The following is a 20,837-nucleotide window of genomic DNA, read 5'->3' as shown; positions in this document are numbered from 1 at the left end:
TTGAAATCTCTTTATCTGCAGGATCTCCACCATTTTTGCTGCGCTTCATCTCTTTTGCTTGACTTGGTGCATCCTCTCTTCGGCACTAATTTTGGTTGCACCCTCTTCTTCAAATTTGGAGTGACTGTTAGCACATTCGTAGTAACATACTGCTGAATGGCCCAATGTGGACATGGCTAGGTAAAAAGGCACATTAGGAGACTGTATTTTGGGTTTGACATTTTTTTTAAAGTTGTTACATGTATACCTTCTGGCTCAATTGAGAGCATGATGATTTTTTAACTCGTGTTGGTTGATCTGCATATTTTACAAAGTTTGCATGGGCTGAACTGTAGCTAGTGATGTGCAGATCTCACCAGAAATCTTTCTGGGGATGACGCAGTTGGCCTTCTACTTGCTGTTTAGAAATTTTAAGAAAAAAGCCTCTTTTGACATTGTTAACCCCACTTTTTGCCTGGAAAGTGATGTGCTTTTGATTTAAAGTGCACAGGGCCCCTGCCAACCAGGTACCCTGTGCCAGTGCTTCTTCCCTAATACTGTACCACGATTGGCAACTTGGGCCTCCTGCAAGCCCCTGGTAAATGGTACCTTTGGTACCTAGGGAATGGGAACTTAAGAGAGTCCCCTATGAACCCCTCACCAAGGCACTGTCATTGCAGTCTGTATGCCTTGGAGTAGAGAAAAACGACAAATCCGACATGGCACACTTATGTGCCATTTCCAGCAGCACTACCTAAGGTATAGGCAAGTCGCCCCTCTAGCATTCCTTACAAGCCCTAAGGCAGGGTGCATTATATGTCAAGTGTGAGCATATCTACATGAGCAGATATGCCCCTACAATATTTAAGTCTATTCCTCAATATTGTAAGTGCCAGGGAAGCCATTGAAGGTATCTGGGCTGAAGACCCAACAACTCTAGTTTCCCAGCACCATGATGGCTTCACTGAACCCAGTAGTGTTTGGTACCAAAGAACTACTCTTAATAAACTCACACTGATGCCAGTGTTAGATTTAATAAACATGTACTCAGAGGGCACCTTAGAGGTTCTCCCTGAAAACCTACCAACCCTGGTCTGGTCTCTGACTGGCTTTAGGCAGCCAGCCACCACCAGACATGCCCCTGGGTCGAGAGCCTCTGCTCCCCGACAAACAAATCCCCACCCCGGGCCAGAGGTGTCACACCACCTCCCCCGGGATGGGCCCAGTGCTCGAGAGGGAAGCTTCAAAGACCTGCCGCTTTTGTAATGCAACCCCAGCCTCTGCAGCTAGCAGCAGATGACCTTCCCCCAGTTCAACCCCCCTGCTTTTGGTGAGAGAATCAATGAGAAAATCAAGGTAGAGTAGAAGGTGTGCCCACCTTCGCCAACTACACCCCTTAGGTGCTGAAGGTGAAGTTAAGCACACTTTTCAGTGCCCACCATCTTGAAGATGGTGGGACTGATCCAATCAGGGCTAGGGCTATGTCCCCCTCCCACAGGAGGGTGGCATAATAGTAGGCATAGACACCCCAGGTAAAGAACCCATTGGCTCCTACCTGTTACTCCCCTGTAATGCCACTAAATCTAGTATTTAGGTGGCTCCACCAGACACTGAAATCAGATTCTAACGACCTACAAAAAAAAGAGGACTAAGATGAGCCATGCAGCAGCGAAGACTGAAGTCACGAACTGGCTTGGACCCAGCCCTGTCTGCAGCCCTCAAAGCCCCTGCAGAAGGAAAGCGACTTGTACCACAGATCAGCGACCTCCAGAGCCCTGGGGGGGGGGGGGGGAGGGGGGGACTGCCTGCCTTCAACAAATGCTCCAAATCTCCCATGGATAGCGGACCTGTTCACAAGAAACCAACTCGAAAGACAAAACACTCATCCCTGATTAACGGTGAAACCACCTCCGGATCTACTTCTGCACCCGATGCCCACGGCCTAAGTGGCCCACCGATCCTGTGAAGATTCCCCAGCGTTTGAGCCTTGCCTGGCTCCACCTTGCCGCCTGCAGCCTCAACTTGAAGACTCACCCCTGACTGCGACCTGCCCACTAAGCTGTTTTCAGACTTTAAACAACAGCCCTGCACCTGAAGCCCTTGGGGAGCTGGACCGACGGAGGCCCGCAGATAGAAGTGCAATAGCATCAGACACAATCACACCACCACTGTATCAGTCATTCCCTACACAATGAGAGTCACCACTAGTGCTTGGACTATAAACATATTCAGTAATTATAGCACTCTCTTATAACACACAGCACTTACACAGAACCAACAAAACCCCACTGGCAGTGTTTCTACGCCATAAGTTGTGGGTAGTTCCTACGCTGTTCCACCAGCATCCAATGCTAACTTCATCTCACACTTTCAGCACTTGCAACACTCTCCCTCCATTGTTACTATGCAAGTCCTCAAAGAATACATATCAGCCAGTGTTTACCGCAATACTTGAAATCAGTTGAAAGAACCAACCTTAAATTCATTGACAAGGATGTCAGTACTCTGCTTCATGTAGGATAGATCCAGACGTTTGAGGTAGTCAGCAAGTTTCTGTGAAATAAAGTTACAGCAGAATGAAATATCTAGAGAAAAGGACTGCAAAGCCTGCACACTGCTGCTTACACAGTATTCGGATGCCCATTGCAAACATCTTGCCAAAGTGAACTCTCCGGTATATACATCATTACTCTCCCACTCACATAATGCTCAGATGACTGCACACAGACTCATCAAAAGCACTGCTTGATTTTTGTCCCAGAGGCAAGATTCACTGTCTTACATGAAACTCTTACATGAAAGCTTCACGGGCTGAGCAACAGCACTTAAACAGTCTCACAAAGTCTGGCTATTATTCGTAGTTCCTCTCAATTTTCAGATCCGAATCCAGCATACGTACATGATTTCACAACCAACTATTCATCAAGGACGTGATAGCGATCTGCTAACCAAAATTATAATGCCTGTACCTTCCACTTACAGAATACATATCAGTCCCTCCATTAACGGCGGCCCCCCGTGCCAGCTGCAGCAGTTTGGAAAAGTGTTTTTAGAACAACCTGCCCTACAGCTGCCTGCTGTTTGGAGTGCACATCAACACAGTAATGTTTTGTAAATGTGTGTGTGGTAGACCATGTGGCTGCTCTACATAGGTCTTCCAAAGGAATATTTCCAAGGAAAGCCATGGAGGCCCCCAACATTCGGGTGGAGTGGGCCCGTGGTGGAATGGTGAGAGTGCGCTTGGCTTTCTGATAGCAGATCTGAATAGATTTAACGATCCACCTGGCTATAACAGCCTTGGAAATGGGGTTACCTTTGTGTTGTGGCGCAAAGGCAACAAATAGTTGTTTAGTCTTCCTAAAATCTTTGGGCCTATCAATGTAGTACATTAGGGCCCTTTTGACGTCAAGTGTGTGGAGCCTTCTCTCCGCAAGTGACTCAGGATTTTGGAAGAACACAGGTAGTTCTATAGTCTGGTTGATATGGAACTGAGACACTACCTTACGAAGGAATTTAGGCTTAGTGCGAAGCACCACCCTGTTAGAATAAATCTGAATAAATGGCTCTTGGATAGTTAGTGCCTGGAGTTCACTAACTCGTCGTAGCGACGTAATCTCTATAAGGAAAGCCACTTTCTATGTCAAGAACTGAATCTCGCAGGAATGCAGTGGTTCAAAAAGGGGACCCATCAGCCTGGTGAGGACCACATTGAGGTTCCACTCGGGAGCTGGTGGCGTCCGCGGAGGAATGACTTGTTTGAGTCCTTCCAGAAAGGCTTTAATGGCAGGCACCCTGAAAAGTGAGAGGTGCTGTCTGTTTTGGAGATAAGCAGCCATTGCGGATAGATGTATACGAATGGAAGCCTAGGCCAGATTACATTTGTACAGATGTAAGAGATAACAAATGATGTTTTGAATAGACGCATCCAGCGGGTTAATGTTGTGGTCTGCACAATAAATGACAAACCGCTTCCACTTCGCCGCATAGCATGCTCTGGTGGTGGGCTTCCTTGCCTCCCGGATGATGTCCATACAGTCAGGAGGTAAGTTGAGGTAGCCAAACTCTAAGACCTCAGGAGCCAGATCGCCAGTTTGAGTTGTTGCCGACCTGGATGCTGAATGTCGCCATGGCTCTGCGTCAAAAGCCTGGATGTGAGGCGCAGCCTTTGATGCGGTACCACGGACAGTTCCAGAAACGTGGTGTACCATGGTTGGGGAGCCCACGTTGGAGCAACCAGGATGAGAGTCATCGAGTGCTGCTTCAGCTTGCGTGCCACCAGCGGTATTAGAGGTCTGGGGGAAAAGCGTATGCAAATTTGCCTGACCAGTTCATCCATATCGCATTGCCTTGCGACTGTGGGTGTGGAAACCTGGCGGCAAAGCTTCGGCATTTTGCGTTCTCCTTTGTGGCGAACAGGTCTATCTCTGGATGACCCCACCTTTGGAAGTACGGGTGGAGTACAGATGGATGTATCTCCCACTCGTGCATTTGGTGGCTGTACCTGCTGAGCAGGTCCGCCATCTGATTGTCCTTGCCTGGGAGGTGTTCTGCCATGAGGAAGATGTTTCTCTGAATGGCCCACTTCCACATGCTCTGAGCCAGATGAGACAACTGTGGAGAGTGTGTTCCTCCCTGTTTCTGAATGTAGTACATGGCCGTCATATTGTCCGTCCGGATCAACACAACCTTGTTGCACAGATGTACTTTGAAGGCTTTCATTGCCATGAAGATCGCCATCAGTTCTAGAACATTGATGTGCATCTTCCTTTGCTGTGGTGTCCATAGTCCCTGCACAGTGTAGTGGAGTACATGAGCTCCCCATCCCTGGAGAGAAGTGTCCGTCGTCAGGATGATCTGTGGCACAGGCTCTTGGAACGGTCGCCCCTTGCAAAGGTTTTGTGGATTCCACCAATGCAGAGTGTTGTATGCCCGACCGCTCACCAACACTAGGTCTTTCAACTGTCCGTGAGCCTGAGTCCACTGACGTGCTAAGCACTCCTGAAGCGGACGCATATGTAGTCTCGCGTGTGGGACTATAGAGATGCAGGAGGCCATCATGCCTATCAACTGAATGAACACTCGCGCTGGAAGCGAGTGTTGAGGTCTGAATTTTTGTATCAGCGACTGAATGCTGCTGACTCTCACTGAATTCGGCTGTGCTGTGGCTGCCAGAGTGTTTATCGTCGCACCCAGATACTGCCGTATGTGGGCGGGTTGCAGGTGGGACTTTGGGTAATTCAGTGAGAATCCCATATCGTGAAGAAGGTGAATGGTGTGGGACATGTGGGCGGCACACTGCTGGGCCGACTTTGCCTGGATGAGCCAGTCGTCCAGATAAGGGTAGACATGAATGTTTTGTCTCCTTAGGTGTGCTGCCACCGTCGCCAGGCACTTTGTAAACACCCTGGGTGCCGTGGTGACCCCGAAAGGCAGAACCTTGAACTGGTAATGCTGGTTGTGGATGGTGAACCGGAGGTATTTTTTGTGTGACGGGTGTAGCAGAATATGAAAATACGCATCCTTCAGATCCAAAGTTGCGAGAAAATCCCCCTGACTGAGCAACGGTAGGACTTGCTGCAGGGCCAGCATGTGAAAGTGCTCAGATAGGATGTATCGATTGAGGGGTCTGAGGACCAGTATGGGTCTGAGGGACCCGTCCTTCCTTGGTATTAAGAAGTACAGTGAGTAAACTCCTGTGCCTCTTTCTGTCACAGGCACGAGCTCGATTGCCCCTTTTTGCAGCATGACGAGGACCTCCTGCTGCAATAAGTGCAAGTGCTCGGCGGACATAGGACGGTGTCTTGGGGGTATGTTGGGTAGAGTGGATGTTAACTCCAGACAATAACTGAACTGTATAAGCTGTGTGATCCACCTGTCTGTGGTGATGGACTTCCAGACTGGCATGAACTGCTGAAGTCTCCCCCCGACCGGTGGTCGGGGGCAGTGACAAGGCGTCACTGTTTGTTAGTGTTGGAGGATCTGGAGTTGTTGTTTCCACGACCTCTGCTTTTGGCGCTGTTTCCACGATATCCACCTCGACTTTGTTTGGTGTATGTGGTCTGCGTGTTGCCTTTATAGTACTGTGTGGTTTGGGAGTGCTGGCCTCTGGAAACACCTCTAGTGCTTGAGCGACGAAAAGAACCACCCCTGAACTGCTGGGACTGCAGAGCCCCCATGGACTTAGAAGTTTCAGTTTCCTTTTTTATCTTCTCCAAGGTGGTGTCCACCTCTGGGCCAAATAGATGATCAGGGTTTACTGTCTGATTAAGAATGGTGGTCTGTATCTCTGGCTTAAATCCTGAGATTCTGAGCCAGGCATGTCGTCTCAGCATGACACTAGTGTTGATAGCTCTGGCCGCGGTGTCAGCCGCGTCCAGTGCACATTTAATAGAAGCATTGGATATCAGCTTCCCCTCTTGGACGATTCAGAAAAGGGGGTGGTGATGGACAGAGCGTGGAAGGGTATGCTCAGATGTGAGTCCCTTGCTCACTGCACCATCAGGATTCAAGCAAACCGGGCCGAAGACAGCTGTAATGCCAGAAACCGGTCCCCGGAAGCTTGTTTCCTTTCCAGTAAAAGAATTGGCTTGCTAGTTTGGTCTGCCCTGTTCCCATGATGCACTGGGCCAGGGACGGACTAATTTGCATGTAGCCAGGTTCTGAGCTGGGATGGTGCAGTGAGCTAAAAAACGGTGATGGATCAAGCCCTGATCTGTTGACTGGGTAGGAGTGTTCTGCTTAATTCAGAGACTCTGTCCATCACCACCCCCTTTTCTGAATCGTTTTGTCCACCATAAGCGTGGATGGGTATGCTCAGATGTGAGTCCCTGCTCAATGCACCATCAGTATTCAAGCAAGCCGGGCCGAAGACGGCTGTAATGCCAGAAACCGGTCCCCGGAAGCTTGTTTCCTTTCCAGTAAAATAATTGGCTTGGTAGTTTGGTCTGCCCTGTTCCCATGATGCACTGGGCCAGGGACGGACTAATTTGCATGTAGCCAGGTTCTGAGCTGGGATGGTGCAGTGAGCTAAAAAACGGTGATGGATCAAGCCCTGATCTGTTGACTGGGTAGGAGTGTTCTGCTTAATTCAGAGACTCTGTCCATCACCACCCCCTTTTCTGAATCGTCCCCTCTTGGATGAGCATCTCAGCTGCCTCTTTGTATTCGTCTGGCAGGTGCTGCAACAGGGTCTCCAGTGTGTCATAGTGTGCCCTGTCATACCTTGCTAGAAGCGGTTGTGTATTTGAAATGCGCCAGATATTGGCCGCTTGAGCTGCCACCCTTTTCCCTGATGCCTCAAACACCTTAGATTCTTTATCTGGGGGAGGAGCATCACCCGTTGTTTGTGAATTAGCCCTCTTCCGGGCATTAGAAACAACAAGAGAGTCCAAAGGCAACTGTCCCTTGATGTAAGTAGGGTCACTAGGTGCCGGTTTATACTTTTTCTCAATTCTAGGGTTTATCACTCTGGCTCTCGTAGGCTCTTTAAAGATCTCCCCAGCATGCTTCAAGACACCCTTCAACATAGGCAGAGTCTTGACAGTCCTCTATGAGACGGAAAAGGTGTCAAAAAGAAAGTCCACTTCAATGGGGTCAGCATGGAGCTGGACGTCATGATTTTTAGCTGCCCTTTCAATGAGGGCATTAAACGCTGCTGAATCCTCTGTAGGCGACGTTTTCACAGGATCACTGAAATAATATCGACGGACACAATATCGACTTGCCAGAATATCGTGGACAAAATATCGACAGTCAAAATATCGAGTTTGTATCTACAAACAGGTAAGTACAAAAATATCGAGTACAAAATATCGTTAACAATAATATAGATGTAAAAAATATCGACTTTATTAAAAACAGTGTTAAATTAAATTAATATTAAATTTAAATTACTAAAATATACTTAAAACTACTTAAATTAAATTATAATAATTAAATAATAAATGAAAATAATAAAAATAATTTTTTACAATCTTATTAGTTGACCCTGAACCCTAAAAATACCCCTTTACCCAAAAACCCCAAACTGACCCTGAACCCTAAAAATAACCCTTTACCCAAAAACCCAAAACTGACCCTGAACCCTAAAAATGCCCCTTTACCCAAAAACTGAAAACTGACCCTGAACCCTAAAAATACCCCTTTACCCAAGAACTGAAAACTGACCCTGAACCCTAAAAATGCCCCTTTACCCATGAACTGAAAACTGACCCTGAACCCTAAAAATACCCCTTTACCCATGAACTGAAAACTGACCCTGAACCCTAAAAATGCCCCTTTACCCAAAAACTGAAAACTGACCCTGAACCCCAAAAATACCCCTTTACCCTAAAACTGAAAACTGACCCTGAACCCCAAAAATACCCCTTTACCCTAAAACTGAAAGCTGACCCTGAACCCTAAAAATGCTCCTTTACACAAAATGTATCAATATTATTTAATTACCAATTAATTATTAATTAACAATAACAATAAAGTAAATATATTAGAACATTAGCTGTAATTATTTTAATAATTAATATTATTTTTTCCAAATTAATTACTTAAAAATAACACAAAATTAAATATATTAAAAATTTACTCTAATTAATGTAATTAACTAATTACAAATAATTAATTAACAATTAATTACTAATACAAAATATGTTCAAAATTATATTAATTAATTAACTAATTAATATTAATTAATTATCAATTAATTATTAATTAAAAATATTAACAAACATATATTAATTAATTAATTATTATTAAATTACTTCCCACCCTATTCCCCTATAAACCCACAACCCGCAACAGAATTACATTACGCAATTATTATAAAAACAAAATTCATTTAATAAAATATTTTATAACATTAATACACACTATTCACACATATTATTACATAAAAATACACTATAAAATATTATATATTATTAAAAATTCGATATTTTTGCTATCTATATTTTATACAGTCGATATTACTTCACTTACCTGAAAAACGATATTTTTGTAGTCGATATTATGTCCAGTCGATATTATGTCCAGTCTATATTTAAAACTCGATATTATGTCCAGTCGATATTTTGGAGTCGATATTTTGTCTGTACACCGTTTTCACAGCATACATTTGAGTGTCTGGGGTAGAGTGACGATCACCTGGGTCAGCACCAGCTGCCCAGGGTTCATTGGTATCATCTGGCTCAGTGTAGACAGGATAGCTGTACTCATCATCATCATCATCACCTTCCCCAGCGTCCACATCTGAATAAGTGGGTGAGACATCATGGCCATGTGGAGAAATTGGTTCCACAAGAACAGGAGTTGAAGTGGAATCCTTCTTTCTCTTCAGTGGAATTTTATAGGACTCCATTGGCTGTTCCGGGGCAATTTTCCGCTTATGAAGGGAAAGTCTGCCTGTTTCTGCATCGATAAAATGTTCTTGCTGTTCTGCCAACGAAGATGGTCGATGCTTTAAGGCCGGGACCACCGTCGTCGACTTCGGCACCGAGGACACCTTCTCAGGCACGTGGTGACCATCCAAGGGGTGAAAGCCTTTGGCGCCACTTTCGGCAGCAACGTGAAGTGAATGGGCGTCGACGCTTTCTGATGTTTATCGACAGGCTTCGAAGGTGGAGGATCTTTTGGCCCGACACCTGAGGCCTTGTCCTTGATGCGCTTCAGGGAGTCCGCCACTTGCTTTGAGAAAGCGGCAGACGGCTGCGTCGAGTCGACGGAATCCTTCGAGGCACCACTAGGCGTGGACTCGTGGGTTGGGCCGCTCTTGGCCTTGTCTTGTCGACGCGGAGTCTCGAGAACCTTTGGATCACCGAGCCCTCGGTCGGTGTCGACCGTCTTCGGCGCCGATTTGCTCGGCTCAACTGCCTTGACCTTTGTTTTCGATGTGCCAGACTTCGTCTCGACGCCCTTGAGCTGTTTCTTCGGATCCACAACGGCCTTTTGCTTCGTCGGTGCCGATAGGTCTGAGGTCTTTGATCCGACCAAAGCAATACGTACTTTTGGTTTCGATGGGAGCACCAGTGCTTTCACTTGCGTCGAGACCGGTGTCTTCACTTTCGGTTTCGATTTCACAGGGTGCGGCTCAATAGCAACACAATTTTAAACACAATGCAACATTGAGCTCAATGAGAATTATCAGTTAAATGCAATTAATTACTTTGTAGATTACTTTTCTAACCACAAGACTGGATCCTAGATTCAGTCCTGGGACAGGTCCTGTAAACAGTTAAGTAAAAGCGTTTTGGTAACAGTAGTGATTTTTAAGTAATATTATTGTATTTTTAAAGTTGACAAACTTTTTCACCTGCAACTACGAATGTTATCCTATGGAAGGAAATTCAATTTGCAGGTAAAGTATGTTCACGTTACTTTTGTAATCCAGTATTGGACTTCTAGGTTCAGCACTGGGACTTCTATCTAAGACAGGTAAGTAATTACGTTTCGGTAGTTGGTACGATTTTTAAAGAATATTTGTAGCTTGCAAAAATCGACACTTAGAAGAAATTTCACAGAAAAACGGTCAATGATTCCCAATAGAATACAATTCAGGTTACTGGTAAGTACGGTAAAAATTCCTTTTCAGGGTTTGTGCTGGGTTAAAAGGTGCAGCACTAAGGTCTCTCCTGATAGCAGGTGAGTAAATCGAAATTCGTAGTTCGGCTGATTTTAGGTGAATATTTTAAAGTTCCAAAACTACACACTTGGAAGAATTTCCAAGTGAAACCAGTCAATGTTAGCCTATGGAAGAAAAGTGAGTTATCGGCTTTTAGGGAAGTACTCAACTGGCATCATAAGGTTCTGGGCATAGACCCAGGGGTCTCCCAGGGTCAGGTAGGTACAGTTGGTACACCAGAAAAAGGAGGTGGGGGGGTCAAAGGGGAAAGTTTAACGACCACGGTAGCTCAAACCCCTTTATCAACCTGAGAAACAAACGGGAGTTACCTGGTCAGATAGCTTGCCTACGTGTTGTGTCATGCCCGAAAAACCACTAAACCAAACTGTCCTCACAGTGATACTACTGGGTTCAAAAAATTCCCATCAGCCCACCATTATTGGCGGAGTGTCGTCATGTGGGATGTAAACCATGAACCTGAGTCTCTCCCAATGCACCTGATGATGATGCGGAGATAGGTTCTGGAAGGTATTGTTCTGAACCACAGTATTTCAGAGGTAGGACCGATGGAGTGCAGTGCTCGCACTACGCCATGATGTAGTTATTCTTTAAGACTATAAGGCGTTGTTTTTACTCTCGACTCTGGACAATACTTAATAAACATATTTTTTGTCTTAGGAGCCAATTTTACTCACATTTTGTTTCCTTTTGCACGAGCACTGCACTCCACTCTGCCAATAATGGTGGGCTGATGGGAATTTTTTGAACTCAGTAGTATCACTGTGAGGACAGGTTGGTTTAGTGGTTTTTCGGGCATGACACAACACGTAGGCAAGCTATCTGACCAGGTAACTCCCGTTTGTTTCTACAGTTGGTACACCCTCAGCTGCACAGGGGCAGCCGGGTGCAGAGGTAGTTAGGCCTAATGTTATCCAATGAGAGGCAGGGAGACTTCGGTTGGTGGCTGCTGGCTAGCAGGCCAAGCAGCTGTGGAGCTGGGCTCCTGGTCACTTGCTCAGGGCAAATGGGGAAGTAGGATAGGATACAGGTTGCACAGCCAGGGGCACTTGGGCGACTGGGTGCAGGGTGCTTTTGAGCCGTCGGGCGCTCAGTGTTATTCAATGGAGATCTTGAAAAGGGAACAAAGGCTGCAGGCCCGGGGACGGTGGATCTTCTGGAGCGACCAACCCTTCAAGGGGTACGTTGGGATCTTGGAGGGAAGGTAGGCACCCCGGAGTTTGGCACAGGGCGCCGGGTGCAGGGGTGTCTTTGGATGTCAGGAAATCTTACCCTATGCTGGTCGCGGTAGGAGGGGTCCCTGGTTCTGAGTCTGCAGACGTCGTCTGGGTCATCGAAGAGGGTCCTTGGGCACTTGATTCCAGCTCAGAATGGCCGGGGGGACGTCCTCAGGGTCTTTGTCTACTTGGGCACAGACCAGGCTTGGCGGGTGCAGAGTGGGCTGGGTTCGCGGTTCCTGGCTGGCACCAGGGCTATTGCTGGTGGAGCAGAGGCACTGCTCGTGGGTGTCCCAGTCTCTAAGAGGGTCAAGGCAGGCAAGTCCTCTGGGGTTCTTGAGGTTGCTGTCCACAGCAGGCGCCAGGATTTAGCCCCGGTAGCTTGTCTCCTTTCTGGTGAAGAATTGGCTTGGTAGTTTAGTCTGCCCTGTTCCCATGATGCACTGGGCCAGGGACAGACTGATTTGCATATAGCCAGGTTCTGAGCTGGGATGATGCAGTGAGATAAATAACGGTGATGGATCAAGCCCTGATCTTTGGACTGGGTAAGAGTGGTCTGCTTAATTCAGACACTCTGTTCATCACCACCCCCTTTTCTGAATCGTTTTTGGCCACTATAGGTGTGGCAGGGTATACTCAGACATGAGTCCCTTTCTCACTGCACCATCAGGATTCAAGCAAGCCGGGCCGAAGAAGGCTGAAATGCCAGAAACCAGTCCCCGGTAGCTTGTCTCCTTTCTGGTGAAGAATTGGCTTGGTAGTTTAGTCTGCCCTGTTCCCATGATGCACTGGGCCTGGGACAGACTGATTTGCATATAGCCAGGTTCTGAGCTGGGATGATGCAGTGAGATAAATAACGGTGATGGATCAAGCCCTGATCTTTGGACTGGGTAAGAGTGGTCTGCTTAATTCAGACACTCTGTTCATCACCACCCCCTTTTCTGAATAGGATTTAGCAGGAGCAGGTTTAAGGATCAACAGGCCTGTAGGGCTGGGGCCAAGTCAGTTGGTGTTGTCCTTTTGTTAGCAGCTGCACGGCAGGTCTTCTTCATCTTGGTCTTCTTTCTTGTTTCGAAATCGGGATATGAGGAAGGAAGGTTCAGGGTGCCCCTAAATACTACATTTAGGGGCGTTACAGGTAGGGTGAGGGCAGGGACCAATAGGTCCCTGTCCTGGGGTGGGTATACCCCTAACCTGCTCCTCTCCAGTGGGAGGGGGCAGGAGCCTAACTTTGAGTGGGTAGGGCTCCCCATCCTCAAGATGGCGGTAGCCCGGAGTCGTGCTTCACCTCGCCTCCTCCACCTGAGGTGTGGAGTTAGCACAGGCTGGCACACCCACTTTCCTGACGTAGGGTTTCCCGCCAGAGTGGGGGTAAGAACTGGGGGGGACCAGTTGCTGAGTACAGCAAGTGGTCTGGAGAGGCTCATAAAGGTGGCATGCCTTTGAAGCTTCCCCTTGCCCATCCTGTGGGAGGAGACCTAGCACCTCGCCCAGGATGTGCATTGTTGCAGGCCCAGGAGAGCGGGGGCTCTCCACCCAGGGGTCCAACAACATGTCAGCTGTGTGGCAGCCGTGCCAGCCTCAGACAAGACGTGGATTGTAAATTAGGTTTCAGGGGGCATCTCTAAGATGCCCTCTGTAGTGCATTTTACATTAAATCCCACATTGGCATCAGTGTGGGTTTAATGTGCTGAGAAGTTTGATATCAAACTTGTCAGTCTTCAGTGTGGCCATTATGGCGCTGTGGAGTTCATAATGACAACTTCCCAGTACCATATACTCTTAATGGTCTCACTGCACTTACAGTGCCCAGGAATGGCCGAGGGTACTGTAGGGGCACAGGGCTTGTGCACCTGTGCCCACACCTCTGGCATAGGGCACCCAGCTAGAGGGGTGACTGATGTATGCCAGGGCAGTGGGTTTGTGGGCATGGCACACAGGGATGTGCGCCATGTCGACTCTTTGTTTAGTTCTGTACCAGGACACTCAGCCTGCAAGGGCAGTGGGTGTGTGTCATGGTACAGGACCCCTAAGGTTGGCACAATAAGTGCTGCAGCCCTTAGGGGTATTCTCTAGTCACAATGCCCTGGGTACCCATGGGGCTCAAAGTCGTTCAGTCTATTCACTTCTAAATATCTGAGAAATTGCAGGGATAAGCACAGAATACGTGTAATCTCTGAAGAGCACTGCAGTAAATACACTAAATCATTTCATAAATACAAACCCACACTACCAGCCACTCTGCAATGCTTCAACTCCATAGACACACAGCACCCAACCTATTCACCAGGTATGACTGCGCAGATAAGGAAGCACAGCTCTCACCATCTTGTAATCCACACAGAACGATCCAGAATATATCCTAGCAATACCCTCGCTCTTGCACAGTACTGCACTGCACACAAACACAAAACTACTGTGCGCTTGAGCCAGCAGTGCTCTAGAGGATGAAGCACAGGCAGCCCTATACCCACCACTCACACTATGCCCATAAAGAAGACATAGTGCCATGGTGCTCAAAGATAGAGAGTGTACATTGGCCCACAACACCCTTATAGCATGCCTCCATCTATCTGCAGAGCAACAAGTAACAAGCTTGTAACTCACTGATAACGAGCCATGTAAAGAGATGCATCACATCGTGGCAAGGAGATAAATTATTCAGAACATTGCTAACGCACAGGTTCCTCATACAAGCTCAGTGGTAATGACCCACATAGACAGCACATCAATACCAACCCGCAATACCAATATATCCTAACAGACAGCAGGGCAACACCCTCACGATCACAACATGCCAACACACAAACCACACAAAGGTACAGACATCACCTCCTGTCACGCACACAAACTCTGCAGAACACTGCTTACAATGCGCACCCTTATATCAACACAGAATACTCACCTGTACAGACCCACACAGACTGCACGTCAAGCATGACCCAAACAATCCCCTTGTTCCATGCTCAGGCACAAGTACTTAGATCATGGCCCAGAATGCCCTCACATCATGATCAGACATAGTCAAGACATCACTACTGAGCCACGCCACACCTTCTTACCATGCGCAAACATAGATAACATACAGATACAAACCTGCAAAACACACACACACACACATGCGGTGCTTAGACAATAGAGGTACCAAAGAGTTTGGCACAGATAAGTATCACTGCAGTTTGATTGACTGAGTTGGCCAACTGTACAAAAATAAATACAAACCCACAACTCTCTCAACCTGCCCCATGCACTACTGAAACACCAACATGAAACAGGTAAGGAGCACCCGTGCATTCATACCAGCTGGTTTTCGGTGTCCCGCACTTCTTGGTTGACGTGGTTTAGGATCTGGCGGCAGCACTCTGCAGCCTTCTGAACCTTTTGCTTCTCCTCTGCTTCTTCTGGAGATTCAAAGAAAGCAATTGTAGTTAAATATGCAACAGGCAGGACTATTGAATTTCAGCAAAAAGGAAAGCAAGCATCTAGAGCCAGCAACAGCATGCACAAAGATCGCACAACTAGGAATGGCAGCTCGCACTCCCCACTGCTAGGACCCGCAGGTAACAGGCTTCTACTGTCAGCAATGTCAGATACTTTACCAGACTACTTTACCAGACTACCAAAGCCAGTAACAACAAGTAAGAGTAGTCACGACTTGCAACGGCATGCAATATGCATTCATGTCCGCAAAAGAAATACAAGACTGCCAATACCACCACTGGTAGATATCAAGTACCAAATGGAAGGCACAAGGCTTCCACTTACAGCAACTCCTGCTACTCCACAAAACTCCCACACCCAGTATCTACAGAAAACAGGCCTCAAGCGTAGCAATGGCAAAAGACCGGCTTGCCAGGCAATCAAGACAGGCTCCCCAGGCAATCAAGACAGGCTCCCCAGGCAATCAAGACAGGCTCGCCAGGCAATCAAGCCAGACACCAAACACCCAAAGTAAGGTACAATGCATCCACTATCAGCAAAGACAGTTATTTTATCTGACTCCCAAGCCAGTATCTGCAGACAAAAAGGACTCAAGCCCAGCAATGGTAGACACCAAGACCCTACTGTCACCTAATTACACAGACCAGGTTCTTAATGCTAGCGGGGGCTGGCAGGAGTACTGAAGGCTAGCACTGATAAATAGCATACATATGTCATCAACAAATGCACAGGTTGTCAAAGACCTCAGAAGCGGGGATTAAGCTCGTAATGCCAGAAGTGCTTGGTGCCAACAATTATAGGCCACCGAACAGCAGCAGGTACCAAGATTCCAGTGATAGAAGCAACAGGGATCAGTAATCAAATAGCAGCATGTACCAGTTAATCAATGCAAGCAACAACAGGTACCATACAACAAATACAATCACAAACACATATCTGATGTCTAATGTAAACAGCACAGGCAGATACTGGGTCAACCAAGATCAATAAAATCAAATACCAAGCAACACCTACTAGCAGTAGTAGGGAACAGGTGCAGAATGCCAAAAATATCAGCTACTGGGCACCTTGGAACAGCCATTCTTAAGAGTCTGGCACACATTTCCAGCCAACTGAGGTTTCTAGCATTGAAAGAAAGGGATAACTCCACATCGAGTCCCTACTCTTAAGTGTCTGCAGAAAATAACACAGCCAGGTGCAAATATAAATGTCAGGGTCACTGGAATTATGCAGCAATGGAAGGCTAAATTATGCAACATGGTTGACTAAATTTTGCTGCAAGAAAAGGCAAATTATGCAGCATAATTTGGCATGTTATGAGGCAGTATTATTGCACCATATAGTAATTTTAACATACATTAACCCTGTCTGTGCAAAGTTTCATCTCTTAGTAGCAAGAGCTGAATACAGCAATGAACATAATTGGTGCTTTACTTTATTAACTGTTGACTCCTCCTTAGACTTTTAAAACCTGGAATAATAAAGCAGATGTTCGATTAAGTCTCAAGTGTGACCAAACCTTAATTATGCAGAAATAGTCACGCCACAGAATTGGATGATTTCACTGTCCCAGGCAATGCTTTCTGCTTTCTCTAGCTATGTGGCAATTTAGACAAGATTCCTATAAGTTAACAATGTAATGGTTTTTCACGTGTACTCTAGCATGCCAACAACGGAGCAAGGTACATTTTGCCAATAGCTCCTGTGGAAAAAGAAAGTTATAAATGATTTCTCTCAGTAACACGAAGTCCGAAACACGTAAAAGTCTGGAGCCCTAATACTTGCATAACCGCTCACACAGCTTCAAATCGCAGAAAACATGCTATGCAATTGCTCGCAGAGCTCCTCCCTGCTCACCTGTGCACTTGGAAATGTTCTGCAACAAAAGTGGATATTTGGTCAACCGTTGCATCTCAAAAGGAATAATATCTTTCAGTTGCAGTCGCCTGCACCGGGGATGGCTCTCTGCCTCCTACAGGTGGAGGGAAAATAGCATGTAGTTACTGCCCCATGTCAATGCAGGGTAAAACAGAACATCCTCAGAGGCTCCTGACACTCCTCACTGGTATTACTACAGATAACTTGTCCAGTGGAGTTTCAGGGTTGCTCTTTTTAGTGGCTGCAACAAAGCCTAGCCCCTGCTACACAAAGGACAGTATCAATCATATTTAATAATATCATATTTTTTTAATTGTTTTAAGGACGTGTCGATCACTAATAAAGCATGATAGCACAACTAGACAGAAAATACAATTTGATTAAACATACATTTGGAAATATCACAGAGAAAAGACAAATCTTACATTGCAAGCACAAGAATAAGGGCCTGATTTAGTTCTCGATGGACGGGTTACTCCATCACAACGGTGACGATATCCCGTCCACCGAAATATAAATCCCATAGGATATAATGGGCTTTATATTCCCTAAGTCTACGTTTTTACCCAGAGGCGCAACTACATACAAGGTCAGACTGCGGCACCAGGAAATGGATGCAGTAAGCCCATCACACATACTTGCATATTACTGATTTTGTAGAGAAGTCTGTCCTGCAATACGCATAGTTGAAAAACATATAGAGCTTTCTGGTCAATAAGAGACTTCATGCTGGGGCACCCGGTCTGAAGCAGCTGCCACATACAATGGGTCAATTAATGAAAACTCTCAAGATCTTTAACAAATTAAAACTGGATGAATAGAAAATTTAGAGCCACCTATGTTGTCATCACTGTTCCAGCAGACATGCTACAAAGATTCAAACTTCTTGAAATGAAGCACATGGACTTGCACTAAAGTGCTCTCACTAAACTCATCACTGCTAGTGCTCTAAAGGATAGACCTTACCCGGATGAATTCATTGAACCGAAAGTCCCTTTTCTGCTTTGTCTTGAGCTGGTCCAGAGCAAATGACTGACGGCTGCAGAAACGCGAGGAGATCTTCTGGAACCAAGCCCCTTCTGTGCCATCGAACTACAGCGAGGAGAAACAGACGTGAAGGGTGGAACACAAAATCAAATAATGGACACAGACTGTAAACACAAAAGGAGGAGTGAATTATAAAAGAATTACACAGACCTTGCAATGAATTGTAAAGGCCCTCTTTGCAAGGTCAACTCTCCTTAATAACAGTTCTCGCCTAGTTTAGGGTTGAAAATGTTCCCTCTCGACAGTTGATATTGCCTAAATTTACTTGTTCAAGATGTTTTAGTATTTTGTTCTTTATGTTAGAATGCTTTCTATCAATCCACAGTTGCACAGAGGGGTGCCTAGGTTCCAGGAGATCTTTTCATGGGATGTGTCTGGACATTTAGCAGACAATAGACTTAAGTCACTTGAGAACCCAGATATTTGCCACAATTAGGAGGCCAACCGATAGCTATGCTTATCAATGGGGAATAGAAAATGTCTCACTAAATATTTGAGAAATGGAATGTAAATTAAAAGAACAGACAATTTAAGAGTGTACATACGTATTACAAATTAAAAATGTCACATTTATGATGATGCTAAACATTCTATGAAGCAGCTGCACTTACTAAACACTTCAATAAGAAAAAGGCAATACTGCATCGGTTTGAAATGAAGGCCACTCATTTCATCATCTTCAAGGAAACATATTCAGCGAAAATAAAAAAAAATTTCAACCATATTGCGCTTTAAACCGAGAGCACAAACATTATAAATACTTTAAACACTTAAAAATACAAAACATTGTTTAAAAAAAATAACGGTGGAAGACGCAATGCTGTTTACAAGGAGAAACCATTGAGCTGTGGGATGAGGGATGAGGGATTTAACTTCCCAACTCTTAGATCTTAAAAATTGCACAAACACATAAAAAGTAGATCTAAGCACAGCAGCAGAAAATTGTATGATTTAGCAGACTTTCTGCCAAACATCTGAATTGGCCATATTTCTTTTTATGAAAACGCAAAGTTTACAACAAACCATTTCAGAGAACCACAGACTGGCCAAGAACCCGTCAAATCCACAGACACAGAGGTCACTCCAGCACTTCTGTTTTTGTTCAGCTCAGAGTGACACATTCCAGACATTCTTACCATATCCAGCAGGGCCCCTCCAATTTCCATCACCACAGAGTTGCATTCCTGACGAAGTGTCTTCAACTTATCCAGGAAGGAAGCTATGAATAAAAGAAGTATGAGAAAACAGTGTGAGGAAGGATACTAGTAACACAAATCCATCATTTTTACCCTAGTTAATTTACACTGGGTTGTTGCAGTAGTTACAAACAGGTTCTAAGAGGCCAGCAAGAGTGGCAATTCATTTCAGAAACTCCAACAGCATAAAAGAAAGGTATCGGAAAGAATGAGAACAGGCACGCTGGAGGGGCTAAGCTTTTTGGAACCACATTGGGATGGGGCAATGGCATCAAATTGCAGTAGAGACGGAGCAATGGTGTCCACATCGGAAGAGAGAGGAAACCAAAGCCATGACGGAAGATGGTGGGAGTATGTGCGTCACAGCCGACAGGGAGGGGACTGGCTTCACATTGGAAGACAGAGGGGAAATGGCTGTCAGGTCGGACAGATGAGGAGCGGCTGTTGCGCCGGACAGACGAGGGGTGGGCGGACGGACAAGGGGCGGCCGCTGGGTCTACCGGCCAGACGAGGGGCGGCCGCTGGGTCTACCGGCCAGACGAGGGGCGGCCGCCGGGTCTACCGGCCAGACGAGGGGCGGCCGCCGGGTCTACCGGCCAGACGAGGGGCGGCCGCCGGGTCTACCGGCCAGACGAGGGGCGGCCGCCGGGTTTACCGGCCAGACGAGGGGCGGCCGCTGGGTCTACCGGCCAGACGAGGGGCGGCCGCTGGGTCTACCGGCCAGACGAGGGGCGGCCGCTGGGTCTACCGGCCAGATGAGGGGCGGCCGCTGGGTCTACCGGCCAGACGAGGGGCGGCCGCTGGGTCTACCAGCCAGACGAGGGGCTGCCGCCCGGGCCGGACGGTCAAGCTCAATGGGAATTTCTAGTTAACTGCAATTAGTTACTTTGTAGATTACTTTTCTAACCACAGGACTGGATCCTAGATTCAGTCCTGGGACATTTCCTGTAAACAGTGAAGTAAAAGCGTTTTGGTTACAATAGTGATTTTTAAGTAATATTATTGTATTTTAAAAGTTGAAACTTCGAAACGTTTTCACATAGAATCACCAATGTTATCCTATGAGAGGAATTTCACTAAGCAGGTAAGTAGTGTTATCGTTACTTTTTCTTACTCAGTGGTGGATCCTGGATCCAGCACTGGTGCATCTCCTGTAAACAGTTGAAAGAATGAGTTTAAGTCATACAGGTGATTTTTAAGGAATATTTGTAGTTTCTGAAAATCAACACTTTAAAACTTTTCTGGTGAAAACCAGACAATGGAATCCTAAGGAAGAAAATTCAAGTTACTGGTAAGTACAGTTAGAATTGCTTTTCAAGGTCAATGCTTGGCTAAAAGATGAAGCACTGGGTTCTCTCCTGATAACAGGTGAGTAAATCGGAATTCGTTGTTCGGCTGATTTCAGGTGAATATTTTAAAGTTCCAAAACTCAACACTTAGAAGAATTTC

The 20,837-nt window shown here is 46.2% G+C and overlaps 1 protein-coding gene across 7 annotated transcripts in view; it reads right to left on the bottom strand.

The window, feature by feature from the left end:
* Window positions 1–20,837, bottom strand: part of ARHGEF1 (Rho guanine nucleotide exchange factor 1) — a 520,185-nt gene that overhangs the window by 69,437 nt on the left and 429,911 nt on the right. For all 7 annotated transcript variants that reach the window (XM_086933027.1, XM_086933031.1, XM_086933029.1 and 4 more), the window contains 5 exons: window positions 19,329–19,411; window positions 18,112–18,237; window positions 17,125–17,239; window positions 15,127–15,227; window positions 2,455–2,532 (listed from right to left, as the gene is read on the bottom strand). In XM_086933027.1, the coding sequence (XP_086789153.1) occupies window positions 2,455–2,532; window positions 15,127–15,227; window positions 17,125–17,239; window positions 18,112–18,237; window positions 19,329–19,411 (503 nt within the window). The remainder of the gene's footprint in view (window positions 1–2,454; window positions 2,533–15,126; window positions 15,228–17,124; window positions 17,240–18,111; window positions 18,238–19,328; window positions 19,412–20,837) is intronic.

The sequence above is a fragment of the Lissotriton vulgaris genome, chromosome 7 (genome assembly GCF_964263255.1).
Source record: "Lissotriton vulgaris chromosome 7, aLisVul1.2, whole genome shotgun sequence".
In the NCBI taxonomy this organism is placed as follows: domain Eukaryota; kingdom Metazoa; phylum Chordata; class Amphibia; order Caudata; family Salamandridae; genus Lissotriton; species Lissotriton vulgaris.
Note: the sequence above shows the minus strand (reverse complement) of the source record. Positions and strands in the feature narration are given on the sequence as shown.